Genomic DNA, 26,478 nt, shown 5'->3' with positions numbered 1-26,478 from the left:
AACAAGATTTCTTTTTTTGTGCCCTCGGTATATCTATGTATGTATATATATGTAATAGCTTTTTGTAAGTCTTTGAGACAGAATTGTTGAAGTATAATTTATTTCAACATGGTGAATACAGTAACATTCACCATTACAGGTATACATGATTTTTAGTAAATTTATAACTGCATAGCTCTCACTACCAAGAACATTTTCATCACACAAAAAAATTCTCTCATATTAGCCAGGCACAGTGAAAATGGAAAAACTAGCCAGGTATCTTGGCAGGCACCTGTAGTCCCAGCTGGTCGGGAGACTGAAGCAATACGATCACTTGAGCCCAGGAGTCTGAGGGTGCTGTGAGCTGTGATAGGAGAGTGAGTACTAGGTTGCTGTGAGCCCTGTACCCATGGCACTGGAGTGAGACTCTAAAAAAAAACTTTCTGGGCGGCACCTGTGGCTCAAAGGAGTAGGGCACTGGCCCCATATACCAGAGGTGGCGGGTTCAAATCTGGCCCTGGTCAAAAAAAAACTTTCTCTCAAGTCTCTTCATAGTCGATCCTCTTTCTACCCGGACTCTTCTGCCAGCCAAACACTAATTTGCTTTCTTTCTCTATAAATTTTCTGTTTCTGGACATTTCTTCTAAATGGAATCAAACAGTATATAGCTGTTTGCATCTGGCCTTTTCCACTTAGCATGAGGCTTTTGAGATACATCTATCTATATATTGTAGCTGGTCTTCGTAGTTCAGTTCCTTTTTACTGCTGAAGGGTATTCTGTTGTCTGGATATACCACATAATGTCTGTGTACTCACCAGCTAATAGACATCTGGACTGTTAAAGTTTTTTTTTTTTCTCCCGATTATTTTATTATTATTTATTTATTTATTTTTTATTATTAAATCATAACTTGTACATTAATGCGATCATGGGGCACCATACATTGGTTTTGTAGACCGTTTGACACATTTTCATCACACTGGTTAACATAGCCTTCCTGGCATTTTCTTAGTTATTATGTTAAGACATTTATATTCTACATTTACTAAGTTTCACATGTACCCTTGTAAGATGCACCGCAGGTGTAATCCCACCCATCACCCTCCCTGTGCCCATCTTCCCCTCTCCCTCCACTCTCTCTCCCCCTTCCCCATATTCTTAGGTTATAACTGGGTTATAGCTTTCATATGAAAGCCATAAATTAGTTTCATAGTAGGGCTGAGTACATTGGATACTTTTTCTTCCATTGTTGAGACTCTTTACTAAGAAGAATATATTCCAGCTCCATCCATGTAAACATGAAAGAGGTAAAGTCTCCATCTTTCTTTAAGGCTGCATAATATTCCATGGTGTACACATACCACCATTTATTAATCCATTCGTGGATCACTGGGCACTTGGGCTTTTTCCATGACTTAGCAATTATGAATTGGGCTTCAATAAACATTCTGGTACAAATATCTTTGTCATAATGTGATTTTTGGTCTTCTGGGTATATACCTAATAGAGGAGTTATAGGATTGAATGGCAGATTTATTTTTAGATCTCTGAGTGTTCTCCAAACATCTTTCCAAAAGGAATGTATTAATTTGCATTCCCACCAGCAGTGTAGAAGTGTTCCCTTTTCTCCACATCCACGCCAACATCTCTGGTCTTGGGATTTTGTGATATGGGCTAATCTTACTGGAGTTAGATGGTATCTGAAGGTAGTTTTGATTTGCATTTCTCTGATGATTAAAGATGATGAGCATTTTTTCACATGACCGTAGGCTGTGAACCTGTCTTCTTCAGAGAATTTCCTCTTCAAGTCCCTTGCCCAGCCTGAGATGGGATCAATTGTTCTTTTCTTGCTTATATGTTTGGGTTCTCTGTGGATTCTGGTTATTAAACCTTTGTTGGAGACATAACCTGCGAATATCTTCTCCCATTCTGAGGGCTGTTTGCTTGCTTTATTTACTGTGTTCTTGGCTGTGCAGAAGCTTTTTAGTTTGATCAGGTCCCAGTAGTGTATTTTTGAAGCTGCTTCAGTTGCTCTGGGGGGTCCTCCTCATAAAATACTGCCCAGACCAATTTCTTCAAGGGTTTTCCCTACACTCTTTTCTAGTATTTTTATAGTTTCATGTTTTAAGTTTAAATCTTTAATCCAATGAGAGTCTATCTTAGTTAATGGTGAAAGGTGTGGGTCCAGTTTCAGTCTTCTACAGGTTACCAGCCAGTTCACCCAGCACCATTTGTTAAATAGGGAATCTTTTCCCCACTGAATGTTTTTAATTGGCTTGTCAAAGATCAAATAATGGTAAGTAGCTGGATTCATCTCTTGGTTCTCTATTCTGTTCCAGACATCTACTTCTCTGTTTTTGTGCCAGTACCATGCTGTTTTGATCACTGTCGATTTATAGTATAGTCTGAGGTCTGGTAGTGTGATTCCTCCTGCTTTGTTTTTATTTCTGAGTAATGTCTTGGCTATTCAAGGTTTGTTCTGATTCCATATAAAACGAAGTATTCTTTTTTCAAGATCTTTAAAGTATGACAGTGGAGCTTTAAGAGGGATTGCATTAAAATTGTATATTGCTTTGGGTAGTATGGACATTTTAACAATGTTGATTCTTCCCAGCCATGAGCATGGTTTGTTTTTCCATTTGTTAACATTTTCAGCTATTTCTTTTCTTAGAGTTTCATAGTTCTCTTTATAGAGATCTTTCACGTCCTTTGTTAGATAAACTCCCAAATATTTCATCTTCTTTGACACTACTGTGAATGGAATAGAGTCTTTAACTGTGTTTTCAGCTTGACTATTGTTGGCATATATAAAGGCTACCAATTTATGAATGTTGATTTTGTAACTTGAGATACAGCTGTATTCCTTGATCACTTCTAAGAATTTTGTAGTAGAATGCCTGGTGTTTTCCAGATAACAGTCATATCATCTGTGAAGAGTGAAAGTTTGATCTCTTCTGACCCAATATGGATACCTTTGATTGCCTTTTCTTCTCTAATTGTGATGGCTAAAACTTCCATTACAGTGTTAAAGAGCAGTGGAGACAATGGGCAGCCTTGTCTGGTTCCTTATCTAAGTGGAAATAATTTTAATTTAACTCCATTCAATACTATATTGGCTGTGGGTTTGCTGTAGGTGGCCTCTATGAGTTTAAGAAATGTCCCTTCTATACCAATTTTCTTAAGTGTTCTGATCATGAAGGGATGCTGGATATTATCAAAAGCTTTTTCTGCATCAATTGAGAAAATCATATGGTCTTTGTTTTTTAATTTGTTTATGTGCTCAATTATACTTACAGATTTACGTATATTGAACCAGCCTTGGGACCTTGGGATAAAACCGACTTGGTCATGATGTATAATTTGTTTGATGTGTTGCTGGATTCTGTTTGTTAGGATCTTGTTGAATATTTTATTCATTAGTGATATTGGTCTATAATTTTCTTTTCTTGTTGGGCCTTTTCCTGGTTTGGGGATCAGGGTGATGTTTGCTTCATAGAACGTGTTGGGTAGTCTTTCTTCTTTTTCTACATTTTGGAACAGGTTGAGCAATATAGGTACTAGTTCCTCTTTATAGGTTTGGTAGAATTCTGACTTGAAGCCATCTGTCCCAGGCTTTTCTTTTTAGGGAGATTTTGTATGGTTGATACTATTTCAGAACTTGATATTGTCCTGTTCAACATTTCCACTTGATTCTGGCTAAGTCTTGGAAGGTGACGTACTTCCAAGTATTGTTCAGTTTCCTTCAGATTTTCATATTTCTGAGAATAAAGTTTCTTGTAATATTCATTAAGGATTTTTTGAATTTCTGAGGAGTCTGTTGTTATTTCATCTTTGTCGTTTCTGATTGATGAGATTAGAGATTTTACTCTTTTTTTCCTGGTTAGGTTAGCCAAAGGTTTATCTATTTTATTGACCTTTTCAAAAAACCAACTTTTTGATTTATTGATTTGTTGTATTATTCTTTTGTTTTCAATTTCATTTAATTCTGCTCTAATTTTGGTTATATCTTTTCTTCTACTGGGGTTGGGGTTGGAATGTTCTTCCTTTTTCAGTTGCTTGAGATGTCCCATTAACTTGTTAACTTCTTCTCTTTCCGTTCTCTTGAGGAAGGCTTGCAGTGCTATAAATTTCCCTCTTAGGACTGCTTTTGTGGTATCCCAGAGGATCTGATAATTCGTGTCTTCATTGTCGTTTTGTTCCAAAAATTTGGCAGTTTCCTTCTTAATCTCATCTATGACCCAGCTATCATTCAGCATAAGGTTATTTAACTTCCATATTTTTGTATGAGTATGCAGATTCCTGTTGTTACTGAGCTCAACTTTTATTCCATGGTGGTCCAAGAAGATGAAAGGAACAATTTCTATTCCTTTAAATTTACTGAGGTTAGACTGTGACCTAAAATGTGATCAATTTTGGAGTATGTTCCATGGGCTGATGAGAAGTATGTGTATTCACTTTTGTTGGGATGAAATGTTCTGTAGATGTCTGCTAAATCTAAATGTTGGATGGTTAGGTTTAAATGTAAAATTTCTTTGGTCAGCTTCTTATTGGAGGATCTATCCAACACTGCCAAAGGAGTGTTGAAATCTCTGACTATTATGTAGCTGGAAGAAATCAAGTTGCTCATGTCTGTTAGAGTTTCTTTTATAATTATAATGAGGCGCATTCTGGTTGAGTGCTTAAATATTAATAATTGAAATCTCATCATACTGAGTATTACTGTTAACAAATATTAAGTGACCATTCTTATCCTTCCTTACTTTTGTTGGTTTAAAGCCTATTGTGTCTGCAAATAGAATTGCAACACCTGCTTTTTTCTGATTACCATTTGCCTGAAATATGGACGACCATTCTTTCACCCTGAGTCTATATTTATAATATTTCAGGGTAAGATGTGGCTCCTGTATGCAACAGATATCTGGCCTGAATTTTTGTATCCAGTCAGCTAACCTGTACCTCTTTAGAAGACAGTTTAAGCCATTCACATTAATGGAGAATATTGATAACTTTGGTGAAATTTGGGGTATCAAGTTTTTCGAAAGTCCAGTGGACATTTTTAATCCTTTTGCCACTGTGGAAGTTGGAGTTTGATCCAAAATTTCTGAGTGAGTTTACTTTTGTGGTAGAGGATTGTGCTAGTCATTATGGAGGATAGGTCTGAGAATATCCTGAAGAGCTTGTTTGCTTATGGCAAATTTCTTCAACATATGAATGTCATTAAAGTATTTAATTTCTCCATCATAAACGAAACTCAGTTTAGCTGGATACAGGGTGAAAGTTATTTTGCTTTAGGAGATTAAAAGTCGATGACCACCCTCTTCTGGCTTGAAAAGTTTCAGCAGAGAGATCTGCAGTCATTCTAATATTCTTGCCTTTGTAGGTAATGGAGTTCTTATGTCTGGCTGCTGTCAGAATTTTCTCCTTCATATTAACTTTAGTGAAGTTAATTATGATATGCCTGGGGGATGTCTTATTCGGATTAAGTCGAGCTGGGGTTCTGAAACTCTCTGCTATCTGAATTTCAGCATCTCTTGGCATGTCTGGAAAATTCTCCTTCATAATTTCATGGAGAAGGGCCTCTGTGCCTTGCAAGGCCACTTCATCATTATCAGGGATTCCAATGAGGCAGATATTAGCCTTCTTCGAATTATCCCAGAGCTCCCTGAGAGAATGATCCGTTTTTGCTCTCCATTTCTCTTCCTCTTTGAGAGTTTAGGAGCGTTCAAAAGCTTTGTCTTCAATGTCAGAAATCCTTTCTTCTCCTTGCTCCACTCTGTTACTGAGGGATTCTACTGTATTTTTTCAGATCTTTGAGGGCTGCAAATTCTTGCTTCAGTGCATCAAAATCTTTAGTGGTTTTGTCTTTAAATTCGTTAAATTCTTGAGACAACTTTTGAATTTCTCCTCGAATTTCTAATTCTGACTTTTGAATTGCTCCTCAAATTTCTAATTCCAAATTTTCCTCCATTCTATTAATCTTGTTTGCAATCCAACTTCTGAATTCAATTTCTGACATCTTGGCCAGCTGTTTGTGAATGGGATCTTCATTTACATCTGCCATATCTTTCCTTGGGGGGGGGGGGGTTGATCTATTCTGGTTATTCATGTTACCACAGTTTTTCCACTGATTCTGCCCCATGGTTTTATACCGTTTGACTTTTCCCCTGCAGCTTTGTCAAGGACCCGTACAGTGCTACAGCCTGAGAAACTGGGACCTGTTTGGTGTGGTGGGGCTAAGTGGCTCTGTCTTGTTTTCAGCTGGTCTCTGTCAGACCCTAGTGAAACAGTCTGGGTTGAGGTCTCAGCTGTGGAGAAATACCAGCAATTAAGTCACCCTGCCCCCCACAGGCAACAATTGGAAAAGGAAAATCAAACCTTCCTACAACCACACATCCAGGGCACCACTTGGATAGTCCTCAGGCGATTGGCTCAGTTCAAAAGGTCCAAATCGGGCGGCGCTTGTGGCTCAGTCAGTAAGGCGCCGGCCCCATATACCGAGGGTGGCGGGTTCAAACCCGGCCCCGGCTGAACTGCAACCAAAAAATAGCCGGCCGTTGTGGCGGGCGCCTGTAGTCCCAGCTACTCGGGAGGCTGAGGCAAGAGAATCGCTTAAGCCCAGGAGTTGGAGGTTGCTGTGAGCTGTGTGAGGCCACGGCACACTACCGAGGGCCATAAAGTGAGACTCTGTCTCTACAAAAAAAAAAAAAGGTCCAAATCAGTTGTCTCAGTGAGCACCTGTCTGAGGTGGGAGAGTTTAAAAGGTCTCTGGCAACTGGATCGCAGGGGTCTGCTGACGAGTCAAATATGACTTGTCCGGTGCTCCGTGAAGTCAGGAGAACCCACCCAGAAAATAGATTTGTCTGGAATGGTTGATGTCTCCTTCCCCACCTTGCACCTCTGTCACACCCAGTCTCTGATAAACCCCGCAGGCCTGTGACCCAGTTGCCTCCAGTAAGCAGATACTCCAGGGGTTTGCACCTGCCTGGATCACAAGGAAATCTATGTCTGCTCAGCCAGACTGCTGCTCTCTGCCTCTATCCAGCAGGGGGAGGTGAGGCCTGACAACCTCGGGCGCTTGACGGAGGCTGGGGGGTGTTCACTCAGTTCCAGCTTCGCCCCTGATAGATGTTACTGACAGAACAGAACAACTTTGCAGGAATTTGTTTCTGTCCCTGCTAAATTCCCCTGCAGAAGAGAAGCTGTTTTGAGTTCCCAGAACCTGCACCTCAGGCCCTGTCTTTGCTCCTGTAGATTTGCATTCGCAGCACAGTTTGCTGTAGTTCTAGCCTCCTGCCTTCCTTTGTCTATAGGCTGATGGTTTCCTGAGGGCCGGGTGCGTCTTAGGCTCAGTAAAGCTATCCTCTGGGTCAGCCCTGCCCTGGGCATTTCCTGCCTCTACGCGTGCATTTTCTAGTCCCCGGTCTCCACCCAGGCCTGTACCACCTCTGGCAAATTCTTTACTCACGGGGCCTGCATTTCAGTCCCAGATCTGTTCCGTGGTGGTTGCCACCTGAGAAGATGCCCGGCCTCCTCTGGTTGCTCAGGGTAACAGGGGTCGTGGCTTTGGACTATCCGGGAGTGAGCCCTATTGTTGCCAAAAACGGCTGCTGCTCTGTGCCTCAGGGCACCGCCGCTACAGCACGGTTCCCTGTCAGCCGATCGTCCTCTCCTCACTCCCATGCTGCAGAGTCAGCACTGACCAGCTGTAGTCTAGGCCCTGTCCACTCCCCTTGAGAAATCACCCAAGAATCTGGACTCCTGGGGGACAGGCCTCCAGACCTCAGAGTGAGAGTGGAGGGCAGTGCTGGGAGCTAAGAATTGCAGGTAGAGAATATATACAGTTTTATACAGTTTTATGCCTGGGAGGAAAATGCCATGGCACCGTAGTAGGGGAGGTAAGTCCAGTTTTTAGAGGGTCTCTCCTGTGGAGTGTAGTGAGAGGACCTTTGAACTTTGCTCGTTTGTTTGTGGGGCAATCCAAGCCATTCTCATGGGGGAAGGGACTCACGTCCACTTGGTGATGGATTTTGTACCTTTTTTTTGTATCCTTGAGGTCGCAGCTTGCCTCAGCGGGGTTGATGTGCCTTCTTCAACCTTCTCCCCTGGTGCAGCTCTAATCCACCAGGTTACTTGCTAAATTTCTGTACTTAACTCTCCTTCTGGATGGGAGCCTCTGTGAACAGCATCATGGCACTCTTGTGCATGACTTAAAAAGCCACACACGGTAGCCTTGGAAGTCCCAGTCTGGGGGAAACAGACATATCTGACGAGTCCAATGTAGGCTGGTGAGAAGTGCGTCCAAAATGTGGTGGGTGAGAAGATGAAGTCAGCCTACGGGCACTTGTCCTTGTCTAGAATCGTCTCCACGCAGCTTGCAGGAGAGCATGTTGTTGGATGGCATCGAGGTCCCGCCTATCCCATTGTTGAGGCCTTTGGCAGCCCCGGAGGTCAGCAGTGAGACCACTTCCCCGGTACCCTGGACCATAGCCACTAAAGTTTTTTTTTGTTGTTGTTGTTTGTTTTTGTTTCTTGAGACAGAGTATCACTATGTCACCCTGGGTAGAGTGCTGTGGTGTCACAGCTCACAGCAAACTCAAACTCTTGGGCTTAAGCGATTCTCTTGCCTTAGCCTCCTGAGTAGCTGGTACTACAGGTGCCTGCCACAACACCCAGCTATTTTTGTCATCGTTGTTTAGCAGGCCCAGGCTGGGCTCGAACACGCCAGCCTCGCCAGCCTCGGTGTATGTGGCCGGCTCCCCACTCACTGAGCTACGGGCACCAAGCCAGGATTGTGTTAGAGTATTGCTGCAGTGAACACTCTGATACATGTATTTGTGTATGTTTTCATTTCTCTTAGGTAGATTCCTAAGAGTGGAATTGCTGGGTCATATGCTAAGTTGATATTTAAATTTTAAAGAAACTACCAAACTGTTTGCTAAAGTGTCTGCACCGTTTTTATATTCCCATCTGCAATGTGTTAGGGTTCGATTTTCTTTATATCCTCACCAATACTTTTTATTTTTTTTATAATAGCTATTCTAGTGGATATATAAAGGTATCTCATTGTGGTTTTAATTTGGAGTTCCTTAATGATTAATGATGTTGGGCATCTTTTCCTGTGTTTGAATGCTTTCTTTTTTCTTCTTTGTTTGAGACAGGGTCTTGCTCTGTTACCTGGGCTAGAGTGCAGTGGTGTCATCATAGCTCACTGCAACCTAGACTCCTGGTCTCCAGCTATCCACTGCCCTCAGACTCCCAAATAGCTGGGACTACAAGTGGAGGTCACCACACCTCGTTAATTTTTCTATATTTTATAGAAACTGGGTCATGCTTTTGCTCACACTGGTCTCAAACTCCTGTCCTCAGGCAATCTTCCTGCTTGGCCTCCCAAAGTGCTATGATAATAGGCATGAGCCTATTATCAGGACACCTAGCCTTGATAGCTATTTATATTTGGTAAACTGCCTATTCAAAGCTTTTGTTCATTTTATAGTCAGTTGTCTTTCGTTCAAAGCCTTTGTTTCATTTTATAGTGAGTTGTCTTATTGTCAACAATAAGAAATTGAGATTAGATTAGATTTTTTTGTTATTGAGTTGTAAGATTCTTTATAAATTCTGAGTACAGACTGTGTATCATAAATAGGATTTGCAAATATTTTTTCCCTATCTGTGGCTTGTCTTTTCATTTTAATAGTATTTTTTGTATTACAAAAGTTCTTTTTGTTTTTGTAGAGACAGAGTTTCACTGTACCGCCCTCGGTAGAGTGCTGTGGCGTCACACAGCTCACAGCAACCTCTAACTCTTGGGCTTAGAGCGATTCTCTTGCCTCAGCCTCCCAAGCAGCTGGGACTACAGGCACCCACCACAACGCCTGGCTGTTTCTTTGTTGCAATTTGGCTGGGGCTGGGTTTGAACCCGCCACCCTCGGCATATGGGGCCGGCGCCCTACTCACTGAGCCACAGGCGCCGCCCCAATTCTTTTTTTTTCTTATTTCCTTTTTTTTTTTTTCTTTTGAGACGGAGTCTCGCTTTCTTGCCCTCAGTAGAGTGCTGTGGCATCATAACTCACAGCAACCTCAAATTCTTGGGCTGAAGAGGTCCCTGTCTCTTACGGCCTGGCACAGTGGCTCACATCTATAATCCTATCACTCTGGGAGGCTGAGGCAGGTAGATCACTTGATCTTACCAGTTCCATACCCACCTGAGCTAGAGTGAGACCCTGTCTCTAAAAATAGCTAGGTGTAGTGCTGGGTGCCTTCTGTGCCAGCTATTTGGGAGGCTGAGGCAAGAGGATTGGTTGAGCCCAAGAGTTTGAGAGTTACTGTGAGTTGTGACACACAGGGAACTCTACTGAGGGCAACAAAGTAAAACTGTGTCTCAAAAAAAAAAAAAGTATTTTTTATATTACAAAAATTGTTATCCTTTTTTTTTGTTTGTTTTTTTAAGACAGAGTCTGACTTGGTCACCCTGGGCAAAGTGCTGTGGTGTCATAGCTCACAGCAACTTCAAACTCTTGGACTCAAGAGATCCTCTTGTGGCCAGGTGTTGTGACTCACACCTATAATCCTAGCACTCTGGGAGGCTGAGGCCAGTGGATTGCTTGAGCTCAGGAGTTTGAAACCAGCCTGAGCAAAAGCAAGACATATCTCAAAAGCAAGACATATCTCTAAAAACTAGCTAAAATCTAGCCAGGCATTGTGGCAGGCACCTGTAGTCCCACCCACTCAGGAGGCCGAGGCAAGATCTCTTGAGCCCTCAAATTTCAAGTTGCTCTGAGCTGTGACAGAATGGCACTCTACTCAGGGTGACAGAGTGAGACTCTTTCTCAAAAAAAGAGAGAGATCCTCTTGCCTCAGTGTCCTGAATATCTGGGACAACAGGACAGGCCCCTGCCACAACCCAGCTGATTTTTCTGTATTCTATAAATTAACCAGTGAAGATGTTTGGAACTGGGATTTTTCAAGAGAAAAAATAAATAAAGAAAAACAAAAATATATATATATATTTTGCGGTTTTGGCCGGGGCTGGGTTTGAACCCACCACCTGCAGCATATGGGGCCAGTGCCCTACTCTTTTAAGCCACAGGAGCTGCCCTCAAGAGAATATTTTTAATTTAAGAATTCAGTTTCTGGTGGCTCCACAGCTTAGGGGTAGGGCACCAGTTACATACACTAAGGCTGGCAGGTTCGAACCCAGCCTGAGCCAGCTAAAACAACTGCAACAACAACAAAATAGCCGCTAGGGCAGCTCCTGTGGCTCAAAGGAGTAGGGGGCCAGCCCCATATGCTAGAGGTGGTGGGTTCAAACCCAGCCCCAGCCAGAAACTGCCAAAAAGAAAAAAAACCCTGGGTATTGTGTTAGGCACCTGTAGTCCTAGCTACAAGGGAGGCTGAGGCAAGAGAGTCGCTTAAGCCCAAGAATTTGAGGTTGCTGTGAACTGTGACACCACAGCACTCTACCCAGAGTGACAGCTTGAGACTCTTATCTCAAAAAAAAAAAAAAAAATTCAGTTTCCTTCATGGGTTCAAGAGCAAGAGCAAGAGCAAGACCCTGTCTCTAAAAATAGACAGACATTGTGGCCGGCGCCTGTAGTCCCGCTTACTCAAGGGCTGAGTTTGAGGCAAGAGAATCGCTTGAGCCCAGGAGTTTGAGGATGCATGAGCTATGACGCCATGGCACTCTACTGAGGGTGACAAAGTGAGACTCTGTCTCAAAAAAAAAAGAAAAGAAACTCTCCGCCCATCAGCTGTTAACTAACCCCCTATCACTCTAGATCCCCACCCCCATCTCTGAGGAACCACTGATTAGCTTTCTGTCTCTATTGTTTTCTCTATTCCTGCCTTCTGTATGAACTGAATCATGTAATATGTGATCTTTTGTAACTGGGTTCTTTGACTTAATCATAATGTTTTCAAGTTTCATCCTTGTAGTATCATGTATTAGTACTTCGTTCACTGAAAAATATTGAGGCTGGGCACAGTGGCTCATACCTCTAATCCTAGCACTTTGAAAGGCCAAGTCAGAAGGATCAGTTGAGCCAGGAGTTCAGGACCAGCCTGGGCAACATAGTAAGACCCTGCCTAGGCTCAGTGCCTGTGGCTCAAGTGGCTAAGATGCCAACCACATACACCTGAGCTGGTAGGTTCAAATCTAGCCCTGGCCCGCCAAACAACAATGAGAACTGCAACCAAAAAATAGCCAGGGGTTATGGTAGGCACCTGTGGTCCCAGCTGCTTGGGAGGCTAAGGCAAGAAAATCACTTAAGCCCAGGAGTTGGAGGTTGCTGTGAGCTGTGATGCTACGGTACTCTACCCAGGGCAACAGCTTGAGGCTCTGTCTCAAAAAAAAAAAAAAAAAAAGACCTGTCTCTACAAAAACTTTTCTTTTTCTATTTTTTTCTTTTTTTTTGAGACAGTCTCACTCTGTCACCATAGGTTGAACTCCTGAGCTCAAGCAATCCACCCACTTCAGCTTCCCCAGAGTGGTATAATAACAGGTGTGAGCCACCACACTGTGCCTCTACAAAAACTTTTTTAAATTAGCCAGCCATCACCGTGTGTGCCTATAGTCCCATCTACTGGGAGGCTGTGGTGGGAGGATTGCTTGAGCCCAGGAGTTGAGGCTGCAGTGAGCTATGATCACAATTCTGAACTCCAGCTACACAATAAAAAAAAATTGATATGAAATTCACATAACATGCAGTTAATCATAAATGTACAATCATGATAGATAATGCATTCATAAGGCTATGCAACCACTTCTCTCCAGTTTGAAAACATTTTCGTCACCCAGAAAAACACTCGTGGTTGTAATCACTCCTCATTCCTGCCTCCCCAGCAAACACTAATCTGCTTTCGCTTTCTATTGATTTGCATACTGTGAATATTTCATATAAATGGAATCATGTAATACAGGACCTTTTGCATCTGGCTTCTTTTTCTTATTAGTTCGGTTTTTTGTGTTCTTTTTTGTTGTTGTTGTTGTTGTTGATTGTTTTTGAGACAGAGTCCACTATGTCACCCTCACCGTTGGTAGAGTGCTGTGACACCACAGCTCACAGCAACCTCAAACTCTTAGGCTTAAGCGATTCTCTTGCTTCAGCCTCCCAAGTAGCTAGGACCATAGGCGCCCGCCACAATGTCCAGCTATTTTTTTTGTTGCAGTTGTCATTATTGCTTAGCTGGTCCAGGCTAGGTTCGAACCCTCCACCCTTGGTGTATGTGGCTGGCACTGGAACCACTGTGTTGCGGGCACTGAGCCACAGTTTTTTGTTTTTGTTTGTTTGGTTTTTTTTTTTGGTAGAGCCAGAGTCTCACTTTATCACCTTGGGTAGAGTGCTGTGGTGTCACACAGCTCACGCAACTTCCAACTCCTGGGCTTAGGCAATTCTCTTGCCTCAGCCTCCCGAGTAGCTTGTTTTTGTTTCTTGTCGTTTTTAAAGAGATGTGGTCTTGGCTCAGTGCCCATAGTACAGTGGTTGTGTCTCCAAACACATATTTTAATGCTCAACTTTTTTGTACTCTGTCATTTCTGAGGTCAAAATAATACTAACACATTATTTCATTCACTGATTTTTTTTTTTAATTTAAACTTGAAATGTTAAAAATGTAATGAACTTTAACAGATTGGAAAATTAACTAAATGAGATAGTATTTGTTTACCAGAATTCATGTGAGAGCCATGTCCCCGTTAGTGTATACAAATCTTTTTAGTGTAAAAGGATTTGCTGTACACTTTCTCTGATTATTGTTTTATATTCTCTCTTATAATACAGGATTTTGTTAACATCTAAGTCTAGGAACTGGGATTCCCAAGATACTGATGTAAAAATCTGTAATAGAAATGTGTATGCCTCAGATTTATAGAACTCAAGGAGACCCTTTTTATAATGCATGTTCTTGAAGCAGTCTGTCCCTAAGGGCACTAATGGTTGCTTTTCCCTCTCTCATTTTCTCATTTTAGGGAAACTAAAACCAACAATGGCATTCATGTCAGGAAGATTGAAGATTAAAGGAAACATGGCCCTAGCAATCAAATTGGAGAAGCTAATGAATCAGATGAATGCCAAACTGTGAAAGAAAAGAAAAAAAATATGTCGACTGCTATGTTCACAAAGTAAAAAACTCAAAACTAAAATCTATTGTTGGTTTTCTTCCCTATTGCATTATAAGGATATGCATGTTCGTTCTGGAAAAAGATAGAATTTCTGTATCTGTAAGACTTGAAATTGCAATTAAAACAGTTGGCTAATTAAACAGAAGCTTCATTAAGTGGAATTCTAAGACAGTATGTTTTATTTCGAGAGTTTTGCTGAGCCTTGTATCTAATTTACTATCTTCTGTCAGGAAAAGTATCATTAGCAAGTAGTCAGGCTCAAGCAATAAAATTCACTCCTTTGGAAGCACCTGCTCATGTAAAATGATTGAGTTTGGGATTGTATATTAATGATGTTTTAGATTTTTAAATACTTATAAAGGAAATTTTCTGGCGACGCCCATAGCTCAGTGGGTAGGGCACTGACCATGTATACCGGAGCTGGAGGTTTCAAACCCAGCCCGGGCCAACAGTGACAACTGCAACAACAACAAAAAAATAGCCAGCAATGAATCCTCAACAATAAAAAAAAAATTTTTTTTTTTTGAGACAGAGTCTCACTATGTCCCCCTTGGTAGAGTGCTGTGATGTCACAGCTCACAGCAACCTTAAACTGTTGGGCCCAACCGATTTTCTTGCCTCAGCCTTCCAAGTAGCTGGGACTTGTCATTGTTGGTTAGGTGGCCTAAGCCAGGTTCGAACCTGCCACCTTCAGTGTATGTGGCTGGCACCCTAACCACTGTGCTGTGGGTGCTGAGGCAAAAAAAAATAGCCGGGTGTTATGGCAGTCACCTATAGTCTCAGCTACTTGGGAATCACTTAAGAGAATCACTTCAGCCCAAGAGCTTGAGGTTGCTGCGAGCTGTGACACCACAGCACTCTACCCAGGGCGACGCTTGTGACTCGACTCAAAATAAAAAAATTTTTTTTTTTACTACAGTGTATTTCACAAAAATCACATTATCTACTTAATAAACACTACTTGTAGAGACTAAATGAAACAAAACCATTTGTTAACTAGCTTTCCAGGTGCTGTTATCTATAGGAAAATATTATTAATGTATTAATAATTTAACTAATGGGAGTATGTATCCTATTTAAAACTATGCAAATAATGTCCTAAAATAAAATAATTTTTTCCCTAAAAATACGCATTTGGTCAACATTTTGAAATGAGAACCTTAGAAATAAAAGGCTGGGTGCAGTGGCTCACACCTGTAATCCCAGAACTCTGGGTAGGCCAAGGCGGGTGGATTGCCTGAGCTTACAGGTTCAAGACCAGCCTGAGCAAGAGTGAGACCCCATCTCTAAAAATAGCAGTGCATTGTAGCAGGCACCTGTAGTCCTAGCTACTTAGGAGGCTAAGGCAAGAGGATCGCTTGAGCCTAAGAGTTTGAGGTTGCTGTGAGCTGTGAGAACACAACACTCAACCTGGGTGACTGAGACTCAGTCTCCAAAAAAAAAAAAAAAAAGAAGGTTGGTGTGGGCTGAATTGTGTACCCCCCTTCCAGATTCATTTGTGGAAGTCCTAACCCCCATTCCCTTCAAGTGTGACTGTATTTGGAGATTACCATTAGCAGGGGCTCAAATCCAATCTGATGTCTTTATAGAAGAAGTTTGGACATAAAAAGAGATACCAGGGATATGTGCACAGAGTAAAGAGCATGAGAAGCCACAGTGAAAATGTGGTCATCTGTAAACCAGGGAGACAGGCCTCGGGAGAAACAGTCCGACACCTTGAGCTTTAACTTCTAATCTCCAAAACTGTGAGAATAAGTTTCTGTTGTTAAACTACCCAGTCTGTGGCATTTTGTATATCAACCTTAGCAAAGTAATCCAGTGATTTGTGGGGAAGGGGGAGCTAAACTTTAAAAAAGCCCTTTTCATTTCTGTCGGTTAAAAGTACTGGCCAGGCTCGGTGGCTCATGCCTATAATCCTAGCACTTGGGAAGGCTGAGACAGGAGTTCAAGACTAGCCAGAACACGAGTGAGACCTTGTCTCTACTGAAAATAGAAAAAATTAGGGGGCATGGTCGCACATGCTCATAGTTTCCACTACTCAGGAGGGATCCCAGGAGTTGGAGGTTACAGTGAGCTGTGATCGCACCACTGCACCCCAGCCCAGGGGACAGAGCAAGACCCTGTCACAAGAAAATAATAATAAAAACTTGTTTAGTGTAATTCTTTTACTTCTCATCTTCTACTCTCTAAGATTATGGTACTAATAAGCAATTTAGCTAATTCTGGTATTTCTCAAAATTATAATGTTAGGAGCATTTTAATCTGTATTTTACAATTGAGGAAACAGGATCAGAGATGGGAAAGGATTAACCCAAGGCTAAAAGTAACAAGGCTTATCCAACAAAAATCTCCCAGTACATTGACCTTTAATGGAATTTGAAGATATCACCACTTCCTCTGTGAAGCCCAGCTAATTGACTTTGGGGCATAACTTCCCAACTCCCAGTCATTTCAGGTACATGAGGATCCTGGTCAGACTTTCTCAGCAGGCTCCTTTTCTACCGAAGTAAGACTTCTATCTCTGCATTCTCCAAATGGTCTCGTTGTGCCCAGGAGTTCCACAAAGACCACACTGCCAAACAAGTTAAATTTAAAGAGAAATCCTTTTATTGAAGATCGGGCTGGCGACTGCCTCAGTGTCCCAACATGAGGTTTCTGAGAGCAGCCCTGAGTGCTTAAGGGGTCGGGTTTTTAAGGCCTGGTCTGCATCCTGGTTGGCACGCAGGCTGGTCAGGTGCATCTAAGTAGGGTAGCAAGCAAGCATTGTATAGAAGCAGAATTTTGCAATTGGTCAGTCATACGTCATATATCTTTGTTTAGTATTTTCCCCTATACCTCTTAGTTTCAGTACTTCCCCCCCATACTTCTTAGCCTCATTGCTTTCCCCACCTGGTATTGTTTAAAGGTCAGTTCGGGGACAGTTGGTGCCTCCCGGCTAGTTTCCCAGGGAGTTAGCCAAGCAAGAAACTGGGAGTGAACTAGAAGCAAGAAATCAATTAGTACTTTCTCATTTATCTTGGGGGTGAACTAGACTTATTTTATTTCTTTTTTATTGAAAGCTTGCAATCCTGAAATTTGCCAGGAGTTAACAGTATTTTTCCATTATAGCCTAGGCCTGACACCTTTCTATCTTAGCCTAGACCCACTAGACCTAAAGAATCCCCCACTGATTCTAGGACCATAAATTGAATCATTAATTTTATCTCGAATGTGGTTTGTTGTCTGTTTTAGTGGTGTGGGTACATAGATTACACCTTTCTCTCTTCCTTTCTTAAAGTTTAAAGTTTAATTAAGACAAGTTCTGCAAGGAGTTTCCTCAGGCTTTAGTCTTGCGTGGACCAGCCAGCTTCCAGTATGTGGCTGGAGCAGGGCACATTGACCATTTTAAAAGCCATTTTTGCTTTCTACGGGGTAGTGAAGTTCTCTTTAGTTAGCTGTGAGGAATTTAGGTGAGGGTTTCTTTCATCTTGGCTGCCTTAAATAGAACATGGTTAATTATTAATGACGGAGGTGAAGTTAAGGTTGGGTTTAGGGTAAGAGAATGAAACTATTTAGCAGTTATTTACAAACATTTACAAGTTCTGGATTTCAAGGCTAAGGTTTACATAATGAGAACATTAGTGTTCTTATTTATAAACTTAGCACGGTTTTTAAGATAATGCATAGTTGTAAGAGTCTCTACAGAACCGATTTAAAGTTCTGGATAATTCAAATGAATATTCTTGAATGCCAGATGGGTGTGGGGCTACTTATGAGGCTATGTTACAGTTACATTATTTACTAGGAAATTCTCATTCAGGTTCCAATTTTTCCTGAGGTATTTATATAGACACAGTAGATAATGTTTAATACTGTACAAATTTTCTAGTGTGGCCAATAGGCAATTCTTGTTGAGTTTCAAGGTTTCAGAGGAAATACGATTACTGTATATAATTCTATACTCATTGGCTGTTTTTTTTTTATTTCATTTAACAGATTTACATGTAATCCAGTTAACTATGTATCATCTTTAAAATATTTTAATTTGTAATTTTGTTTAAAGAAATATTTTAAACCTTTGATATTTGACAAAACTTCCAAAATCAAAACTCTAAATTTAGTCTTTTTGAAAAGACATATTAGGGTTATTTGGAAATATATAGGAAACATTGTCAAATATGAAATGGTAATTAATTTTATATAAATTATATTTATATATATTCCAATATTATAAAATAATATTGTCAGAGTCGCACTCTGTCATCCAGGCTTGAGTACAGTAGCATTATGATAGTTCACTGTACCAACTCCTGGGCCCAAGTGATGCTCCTACCTCAGTATCCCAAGTGGCTTGGACTACAGCACATGCCACCATGCTGGCTAATATTTTCTATTTTTGGCTCTTAACGCTTCTTGGCCTTTTGGCTAAGATCAAGTGTATTTTTGGCTCTTGCTCGGGCTGCTCTACAACTCTACCACAAATGATCCTCCCACCTTGGCCTCCCAGAGTGCTGAGATTACAGGGATGAGCCACTACCTACCCTGTTTCCCCGAAAATAAGACATCCTCCAAAAATAAGACCTACTTACAGGAAAGATAAGACGTCCCCTGAAAGTAAGACCTAGCGCATCTTTGGGAGCACACCTTAAAATAAGACACTGTTTTATTTTTGGGGAAACAGGGTAGCTCCAATCCACTTTTTTCACTATGCTATCTCCTTATTCCTACCAACACTGCCTTACAAAAGCTGACCATTCTGTAACACCTTGTGGGGCTCCTATTTTACAGGCTGGACGCTGCCTGATTCATGAATTACTAAAAAGATAATTAAGTTTATTGACATTCTTTGACATTCTCAAATGTTTGGGAAAATGAAAAATATTGTTAGGCAGAGATTGTGGGTTCTTTTTTTTTTATTTTTAATTTCAGTGTGCTTGTTCATTCTTCTTTGTTTGAAGTACTCCTTTTTTGTTGATTTTCTTCTTCCTCTGGCGGTGCTGGCTGTTTTTGATGTTGTTAGTAGAGACGGGGTCTTACTCTGCTCACTGCTGCTCATACTGGTCTTGAACCTCTGAGCTCAGACAATCCACCCACCTTGGCCTCCCACAGCGCTGGGACTACAGGCGTGGGCCACCACGCCCGGCCAAGATTGTGGGTTCTGATCACTAAAACATGAACTTGCTAAATATACTATTCCAAGAGGTAAGTTAAGTCAAAGAGACCCTTTCTCTTTTCTTGATTTACCTGCCTGATTATTGCCCTAAGCAATATTAGCTAGGTTACTCATTGTAATCTTTGCCTCCAAACTTTGGGGGTTTTTTTGAGATAGAGTCTCACTCTATCACACGCAGTAAAGTGCCATGGAGTCATAGCTCATAGCAACTTCCAACTCCTGAACTCAAATGATCCTTTTGTCTCTGCCTCCCAAGTAGCTGGGTCTATAGGTGCCTGCCATAACACCTGACTAGTTTTTTTGTTTGTTTGTTTTTAATAGACAGGGTCTTGCTCTTGCTCAGACTGGTCTTGAACTCCTGACTTCCAGCAATCCACTGGTGTCAGCCTCCCAGAGTCCTAGGATTACAAGTGTGAGCCACCGTGTCTGGCCCTACTTCCCAGCTTTTTAAATTTTTCCAACCTGAGGTAAATAAAGTTGACTGATTTGGGGCCTTGTCATGTTAGGGGACCAGCAATAGTTTCCTGTAGTCCATCTAACTGTGGGTAGATTAAACCTTCATTTTAACCTCATTGCTGTTCATTATTCCTCCCTTTTAAAGTAACCACCTAAAAACTTTCTACCCTAAATTTTTATTTCTAAAGGATGGCTCCTAGGTAACACAAGGTAGAAAATGTATATCTCAAAGGCACAGGACTTAGATTTCAAGCCTAAATACTATTATTCGCCTAGAGAAAGGAAAGATAGGAGGCTCAGTTAAAATAAAATGATCAAAAGTGAAGCTTGTTGAGACTGTTGCTCTGTCCCATTGTAAAAATTTGTAGTGATTTTCCTTTATACAGGCAGTCCTCAGGTTATAAACAAGATAGATTCTACAGGTTTGTTCTTAAGTTGAATTTGCATGTTAAGTTGTAACAGCTACATTGACCTACTATTTGTAATAGCCTCTGTTCCTAAGTACAAGTTGTACATCAGTCCAATGTTTCTAACTCGGGGACTGCCAATAGATAAAAATTTTTACAAAGCATATCAAAATAACTAATTACCAGAAGGTCTTACTTCTGTTTCTGTTCAAGGCAGAACCCGTTAACAACAGGACAGACAAAAATCATTTTCATGCCTGGACTCGGCATGAATAGATAGCTCTGAAAAAGAAGCAAACCTCTTGACCTGAGGGCCTAACTTTTATACACACCTTATCTAGCTGTGTACAACTTTGGAGTAGAATAATAACTAAATGAAAAGGTTGACAATCAGTTTTCTTATCAATTAATTGCTTAAACTTTTTATTTGTCTTCTATAAGGGGTCTTTTCAAGAGGCAAGAATTTAAAAAATCTTTTTAGATGATTAGACACATCCATAGGTATTCCTGGGTGGGCCTGATTCAGAAGCCCTCTTTTTTTTTTGAGACAGTCTCACTCTGTTGTCCCAGGCTAGAGTGCCATGGCATCATAAGTCACAGCAACCTTAAACTCTTGGGTTCAAGCGATTCTCTTGCCTCCACCTCTCAAGTAGCTGGGACTATAGGCGCCTGCCATGACACCTGGTTAAGTTTTCTATTTTTAGTAGAGCCGGGGTCTCATCTTGCTCAGTCTAGTATTGAACTCCTGAGCTCAGGCAATCCACCTACCTTGGTCTCTCAGAGTGCTAGGATTATAGATGTGAGCCACTGCACACCTGGCCAGGAGCCAGTTTATTTTTAAACTTTTGTTTTTTTTGGAGACAAAGTCTCACTCTGTCACCCTGAGTAGAGTGCTGTGGCATTATCATAACTCACAGGAACCTCAAGCTCCTGGGCCCAAACAATCCTCTGGCCTCAGTTTTTTCTAATTTTAGTAGCCATGGGGTCTTGCTCTTGCTTGCTCAGGCTGGTCTGGAACTTCTGAGCTCAAGCAATCCACCCACTCCACCTCCCGGAGTGCTAGGATTACAGATGTGAGCCACTGTGCCCAACTTAAACTCACTTCTTTTTTATCTAGAATGTTCCACATAATGACCATCATAATTATAATTTATCTTCAGTAAGATTTTCTCATTTTTGTATGTATTTGAAGCTTCTGGGGCCTAGTATTTATACATCATATAAAAAGCAAACATGGGGTGGTGCCTGTGGCTCAAGGAGTAGGGCACCAGCCCCATATACTGGAGGTGGCGGGTTCAAACCCAGCCCCGGCCAAAAACTACAAAAAAGAAAAAAAGCAAACATAGCCAAAAGGTGAAATACTCAGTTCTTTTTTTTTTTTGTAGAGACAGAGTCTCACTGTACCGCCCTCGGGTAGAGTGCCGTGGCGTCACACGGCTCACAACAACCTCTGACTCTTGGGCTTACGCGATTCTCTTGCCTCAGCCTCCCGAGCAGCTGGGACTACAGGCGCCCGCCACAAGGCCCGGCTATTTTTTTGTTGCAGTTTGGCTGGGGCTGGGTTTGAACCCGCCACCCTCGGCATATGGGGCTGGCGCCCTACTCACTGAGCCACAGGCGCCACCCAATACTCAGTTCTTTAAAAATTAAGGATCCCACATTGACTCTTGGGTCTCAGAGCTGAGATGAAACCCTAAGAAGAAACAGCAGGGTTGACTCAGGTAGTGGTTTCACAGCATACCTTGTTGCATAGGTATTTTGTTGAGGCTGGCAGATGACCCAGATTATCCCCCCCAGGGAGTTTTATCTTTTGATGGAGGGTCACTCAAATGTCTTAAATACCCGAATTGTGCCCACCATTCAATTCGTGGCTTGTGTTCTGAGATCCCCTTGATCAACTTAGCCAATGATTCTCCCTTACCTATGTATGCAAAAAAGAAAACAAACAAACAAAAAAAAAAAAACAAAGACAAGGAAGACAGCACCCAAATCTCTGCACATTTCCAAAAACTGGAGTTGTACACATGTAGTAAACTACCACTGACTGCAACCACCAATAGTTATCTGCTTTTTTTTTGAGACAGAGTCTCACTGTGTCGCCCTCAGTTGAGTGCTGTAGCATCACAGCTCACAGCAACCTCAGACTCTTGGGCTTAAGCAAGTCTCTTGCCTCAGCCTCCCAAGTAGCTGGGACTATAGGCACCTGGCACAATGCCCGGCTATTTTTTGTTGTTGTTGCCATTGTTGTTTAGCTGGCCCGGGCTGGATTCGAACCCACCAGCCTCAGTGTATGTGGCTGGCGCCGTAACCCCTGTGCTATGGATGCCGAGACATTAATTATCTTTAAAGTGGCATTTTGGGGGCGGTACCTGTGGCTCAGTGGGCCCCATATACGGAGGGTGGCGGGTTTGAACCCAGCTCTGGCCAAACTGCAACAAAAAATAGCCAGGCATTGTGGTGGGAGCACGTAGTCCCAGCTACTTGTGGGGCTGAGGCAAGAGAATCACCTAAGCCCAGGAGTTGGAGGTTGCTGTGATGCCACAGCACTCTACCGAGGGCAATAAAGTGGTGAGATTCTGTCTTAAAAAAAAATGGCATTTTGGGCATTGTAGTAGGCACCTATAGTCCTGGCTACTTCTACTTAGGAGGCCGAGACAAGAGAACACTTAAGCCCAAGAGTTTGAGGTTGCTGTGAGCTGTGACACTATGGCACAAGGGTGACATAGTGAGACTCTGTCTCAAAAAAAAAGAACTGGCATTTTTGGTACCCTCACCATGGTGATGCATTCTCTCACAGCACAAACTAACACTGGATTCTAAAGCCAAAAAGATCAAACATCCCAATGCAAAAAGAACAGAATCCAACCTGAGAGGAAATTACCACTCTTGGGGGGCTCTATGAAGGAGACAAGGGACCTCAAAGGAGTCAGGGGCACCTCTCCTGCAATTCTCAAGGGATCTTGGCGTTGTCAGCGGTGTCCTTTGGGTTCCTTTGTAGGTAGCCAGAAAATGTCAAAAGACAAAAGTACAACAAATTTAGTTTAAAAATCTTATTGGCTGGCTGGGCACGGTGGCTCACATCTGTAATCCTAGCATTCTGGGAGGCCAAGGTGGGTGAATCACCTGAGCTCACGAGTACGAGACCAGCCTGAGCTATAATAGCCAGGCATTATTGCAGATGCCTATTGTTCCAGCTACTTGGGAGGCTGAGGCAAAAGGATCTCTTCAGCCTGAGTTTGAGGTTGCTGTGAGTTACAATGCTACCGTACTCTACAAATGGTAACAAAGTGAGACTCTGTCTCAAAAAAAAAAAAAAATCTACAAGGGTACATGTGAAACTTACTAAATGTAGAATATAAATGTCTTCACACAATAACTTAGAAAATGCCAGGAAGGCTATGTTAACCAGTGTGATGAAAATATGTCAAATGGTATGTAAAACCAGTGTATGGTGCCCTGTGATTGCATGAATGTACACAGCTATGATTTAATAAAAAAAATCTAATTGGCTTTTATTTGTGATTTCAGAATCAGGCAACACCTTATTCTATAAAATAGAATGAATGTTCCAATGAGTTGAGCAAAGGAGGTTGGCTTTATATAGGCAGAAAAGGGCTTAAGAAAGTGGAAAGAGGGAATGGAAAGCAGATTGGTCACCTCAAAGTTAAAGCAAAAGAAACTTCTTTATTATTGGCTAAAACTTATCTGTTTGGTATTTAGCTATTATCCCCTCCTCTCACCCCAGCCCCAGCTCTTCTGATTTCTTGGAAGGTCAGATAGACAACTTAGCTTTGGCTTGGTGGTATGGAACAGCAGCATGACCAATTCCACTTTGCTGTAGTCAGTGGGGCACAGTGCAGGAGCTCGGTCTAAACCAACAGCCTCCTATAAATATTATTAAACAGTAAATGTATCAATATTTTTCTTTTATGGTTTATTTTTGTGATCTAAATCAATTTTACCTGCCCGAAGGTTGAAATTTTCTCTTGTATCTTCTTCTAAAAGTTTAATAATTTTATGTGTTTTTGGTATTTGTTTTGAGACAGAGTCTCACTATGTTACCCTCGGTAGAGTGCCGTGGCGTCATAGCTCACAGCAAGCTAAGACTCTTGGGCTCACACAATTCTCTTTGCCTCAAACTCCACAGTAGCTGGGACTACAGGTACCTGCCACAACACCGGGCTAGTTTTAGAGATAGGGTCTTGTTCTTGTTCAGGCTGTTCTCAAACTCCTTAGCTCAGGCAATTCATGTGCGTCAGCCTCCCAGAGTGCTAGGATTACAGGCATGAGCCACTGTGCCTGGCCTAGGTTTTATGTTTAGATCTCTGATACATTTTAATTTTTTTTAATATGGTATAACATAATGGCAGAGGTCCATTTTTACCATATTGTTGAAAAGTCTATCTTTTCCCCCCATTGAATTTTTCTAGTACATATACATACATGAATGGGGCCTGGGTCTATTTACAGTTTTCTAATATGTTTCTTAAATTATATAATGGGTTTTACCACAGTAACACATTGTCTTGATTGATGCCAGCATTATGGCAGATTAAGAAGTTTCAGGCACCACTCCTCCCCAACAGAAAGTTCAACTAGCAACTATCCACAAAACAGAGAATCCTTTTGTAAACCTCAAAACTTGGAAATAAGCCTGAGAGACATGTGGTCCACATAACGGAATGAAATCTGAATTAAAAGGGCAAGAAGGATGGATTTTTTTGTTTGTTTGTTTGTTTGTTTTTGGACGGGGCTGGGCCTGAACCCACCACCTCAAGCATATGGGCATATGGGCCGGCACCCTACTCCTTTGAGCCATAGGCACCACCTGGATTTTTTTTTCTTTTAAAAAGATTTTTTAGAGACAGGGATCTTGTTATGTTGCCCAAGGAAAAGTGATATTATTCCAAACATGGCTTCCCTGTCCCTCTCTCCCCCCAACTTGGCACAATGTCAGACAGAGAGGATTTCTCTGGGCCTACAGTTTCTATGGGGGGAGGAGAACTGGAGGCAGTCACCTGCCTTCCTAGCATTTCAAGACGTTTCCCAGGTTCTGTCCTCATGGAGAATAGTAAGGGAAATGGCATGGCTAGACTGCCTGGGGTCAGACGGAAACAAAGAGGGGAGGCAGAGGTCATAGGGACCAGCATATGGATCTCAGTGTTTCTGCCAATTTGGCACCAGATTAGCAATACCAGCCAACTTCATAGTTGTCCTCAGAAGCATGGTGGGGAGTTCAACCCAGCTTGAGTCCCTAGATGGCTAATCTTCATGCCCAGTCTCAGAGCCCACCACAACAACTCTATCCAGTTAGAGACTCCTACCTTCAAGAATTTCAAAGAAGCAAAGAGGCTAGGCTAGTCTGACCCAGAATTCAATCAGGAGCTTCACTCACCCCAAAAGCTCACCCAACAACCCCACCCAGGCAGGAAGACTCCACCTCCACACATTTTAGTGAGGCAAAGGGGCTAGTCTAGCTTGATCTGGGAGGTTACACAGCCACTACACTCACCAAAAACCCACCTGATATCTCCACTTGCCAGGGAGGTAATCCCCAACTATGCAATTTTAAGTACATAGCCTCTGGTCCCACCCATCCTGAGTGACAGCTCCATATAACCTAAGAACCCAGTCTGTAGCCCTGTCCAATTACAGATCACAGATAAGCAGAATTACCTGGCTAGGGAATACATCCTGTAGCTAGCCTGAGCAGAAGCTGTCACAGTACCCAACTATCAGCTCTACCCAATATCAAAGCAAAGGCAATGGCCCAGCCAACTAGAGAACTCACAAGTTCTGCCTGTCTGGGGTCATTCCAGCCTATCTCAAAGCCAGACCTTCCAGACAGAATCACAGGCCAGATTGGAAGTCTATCCCTGCCATAAAACATCTGCAAAGGCCAGAAGAGGAGAGCTGTCAATGATCAGACAACAATGCAAGGACACAAAGATTATAAAGAATCACTGAATTATGATACCTCTGAAAGAAATGAATAAAGCCCTAATAATGGACCTCAAAGAAATAGGTATTTGTTTCAGAATACTATCTATAACGAAATTCAGTGAACTACAAGAATGCATAGAGGATTTAATGAAATTTGGATAACAATACAAAAGCAAAGCAAGAAGTTTGACAAAGAAATAGAAATAATAAAAAAGAACTACATAGAAATTCTAGAGATAAAGAATATAATAACTAAACGGAAAAATTAAGTAGAAAACCTCAACAGCAAATTCACTGAAACAGGAGAAAACGTCAGTGAGCTGGAAGACGGAGTATTCAGTCAGAGGAGCAAAATGACTAAAGAATGAAAAAGAATAAATATGTCTACAGGACTTAAGGGACCCCATCGAGAGACCAAACC

At 41.8% G+C, this 26,478-nt stretch overlaps 1 protein-coding gene across 4 annotated transcripts in view; it reads left to right on the top strand.

The window, feature by feature from the left end:
* HSDL2 (hydroxysteroid dehydrogenase like 2) overlaps positions 1 to 22,082 on the top strand; it is a 116,361-nt gene extending 94,279 nt beyond the window's left edge. For all 4 annotated transcript variants that reach the window (XM_053565748.1, XM_053565756.1, XM_053565747.1 and 1 more), the window contains one exon: positions 13,947 to 22,082. In XM_053565748.1, coding sequence (XP_053421723.1) covers positions 13,947 to 14,059 — 113 coding nt within the window. In that variant the 3' untranslated portion in view covers positions 14,060 to 22,082. The remainder of the gene's footprint in view (positions 1 to 13,946) is intronic.
* The last annotated feature ends 4,396 nt before the right edge of the window (positions 22,083 to 26,478 follow it).

The sequence above is a fragment of the Nycticebus coucang genome, chromosome 2 (genome assembly GCF_027406575.1).
Source record: "Nycticebus coucang isolate mNycCou1 chromosome 2, mNycCou1.pri, whole genome shotgun sequence".
Lineage (NCBI taxonomy): Eukaryota > Metazoa > Chordata > Mammalia > Primates > Lorisidae > Nycticebus > Nycticebus coucang.
The sequence above is the reverse complement of the archived record's forward strand: the minus strand, read 5'-3'. Positions and strand labels throughout refer to the sequence as shown.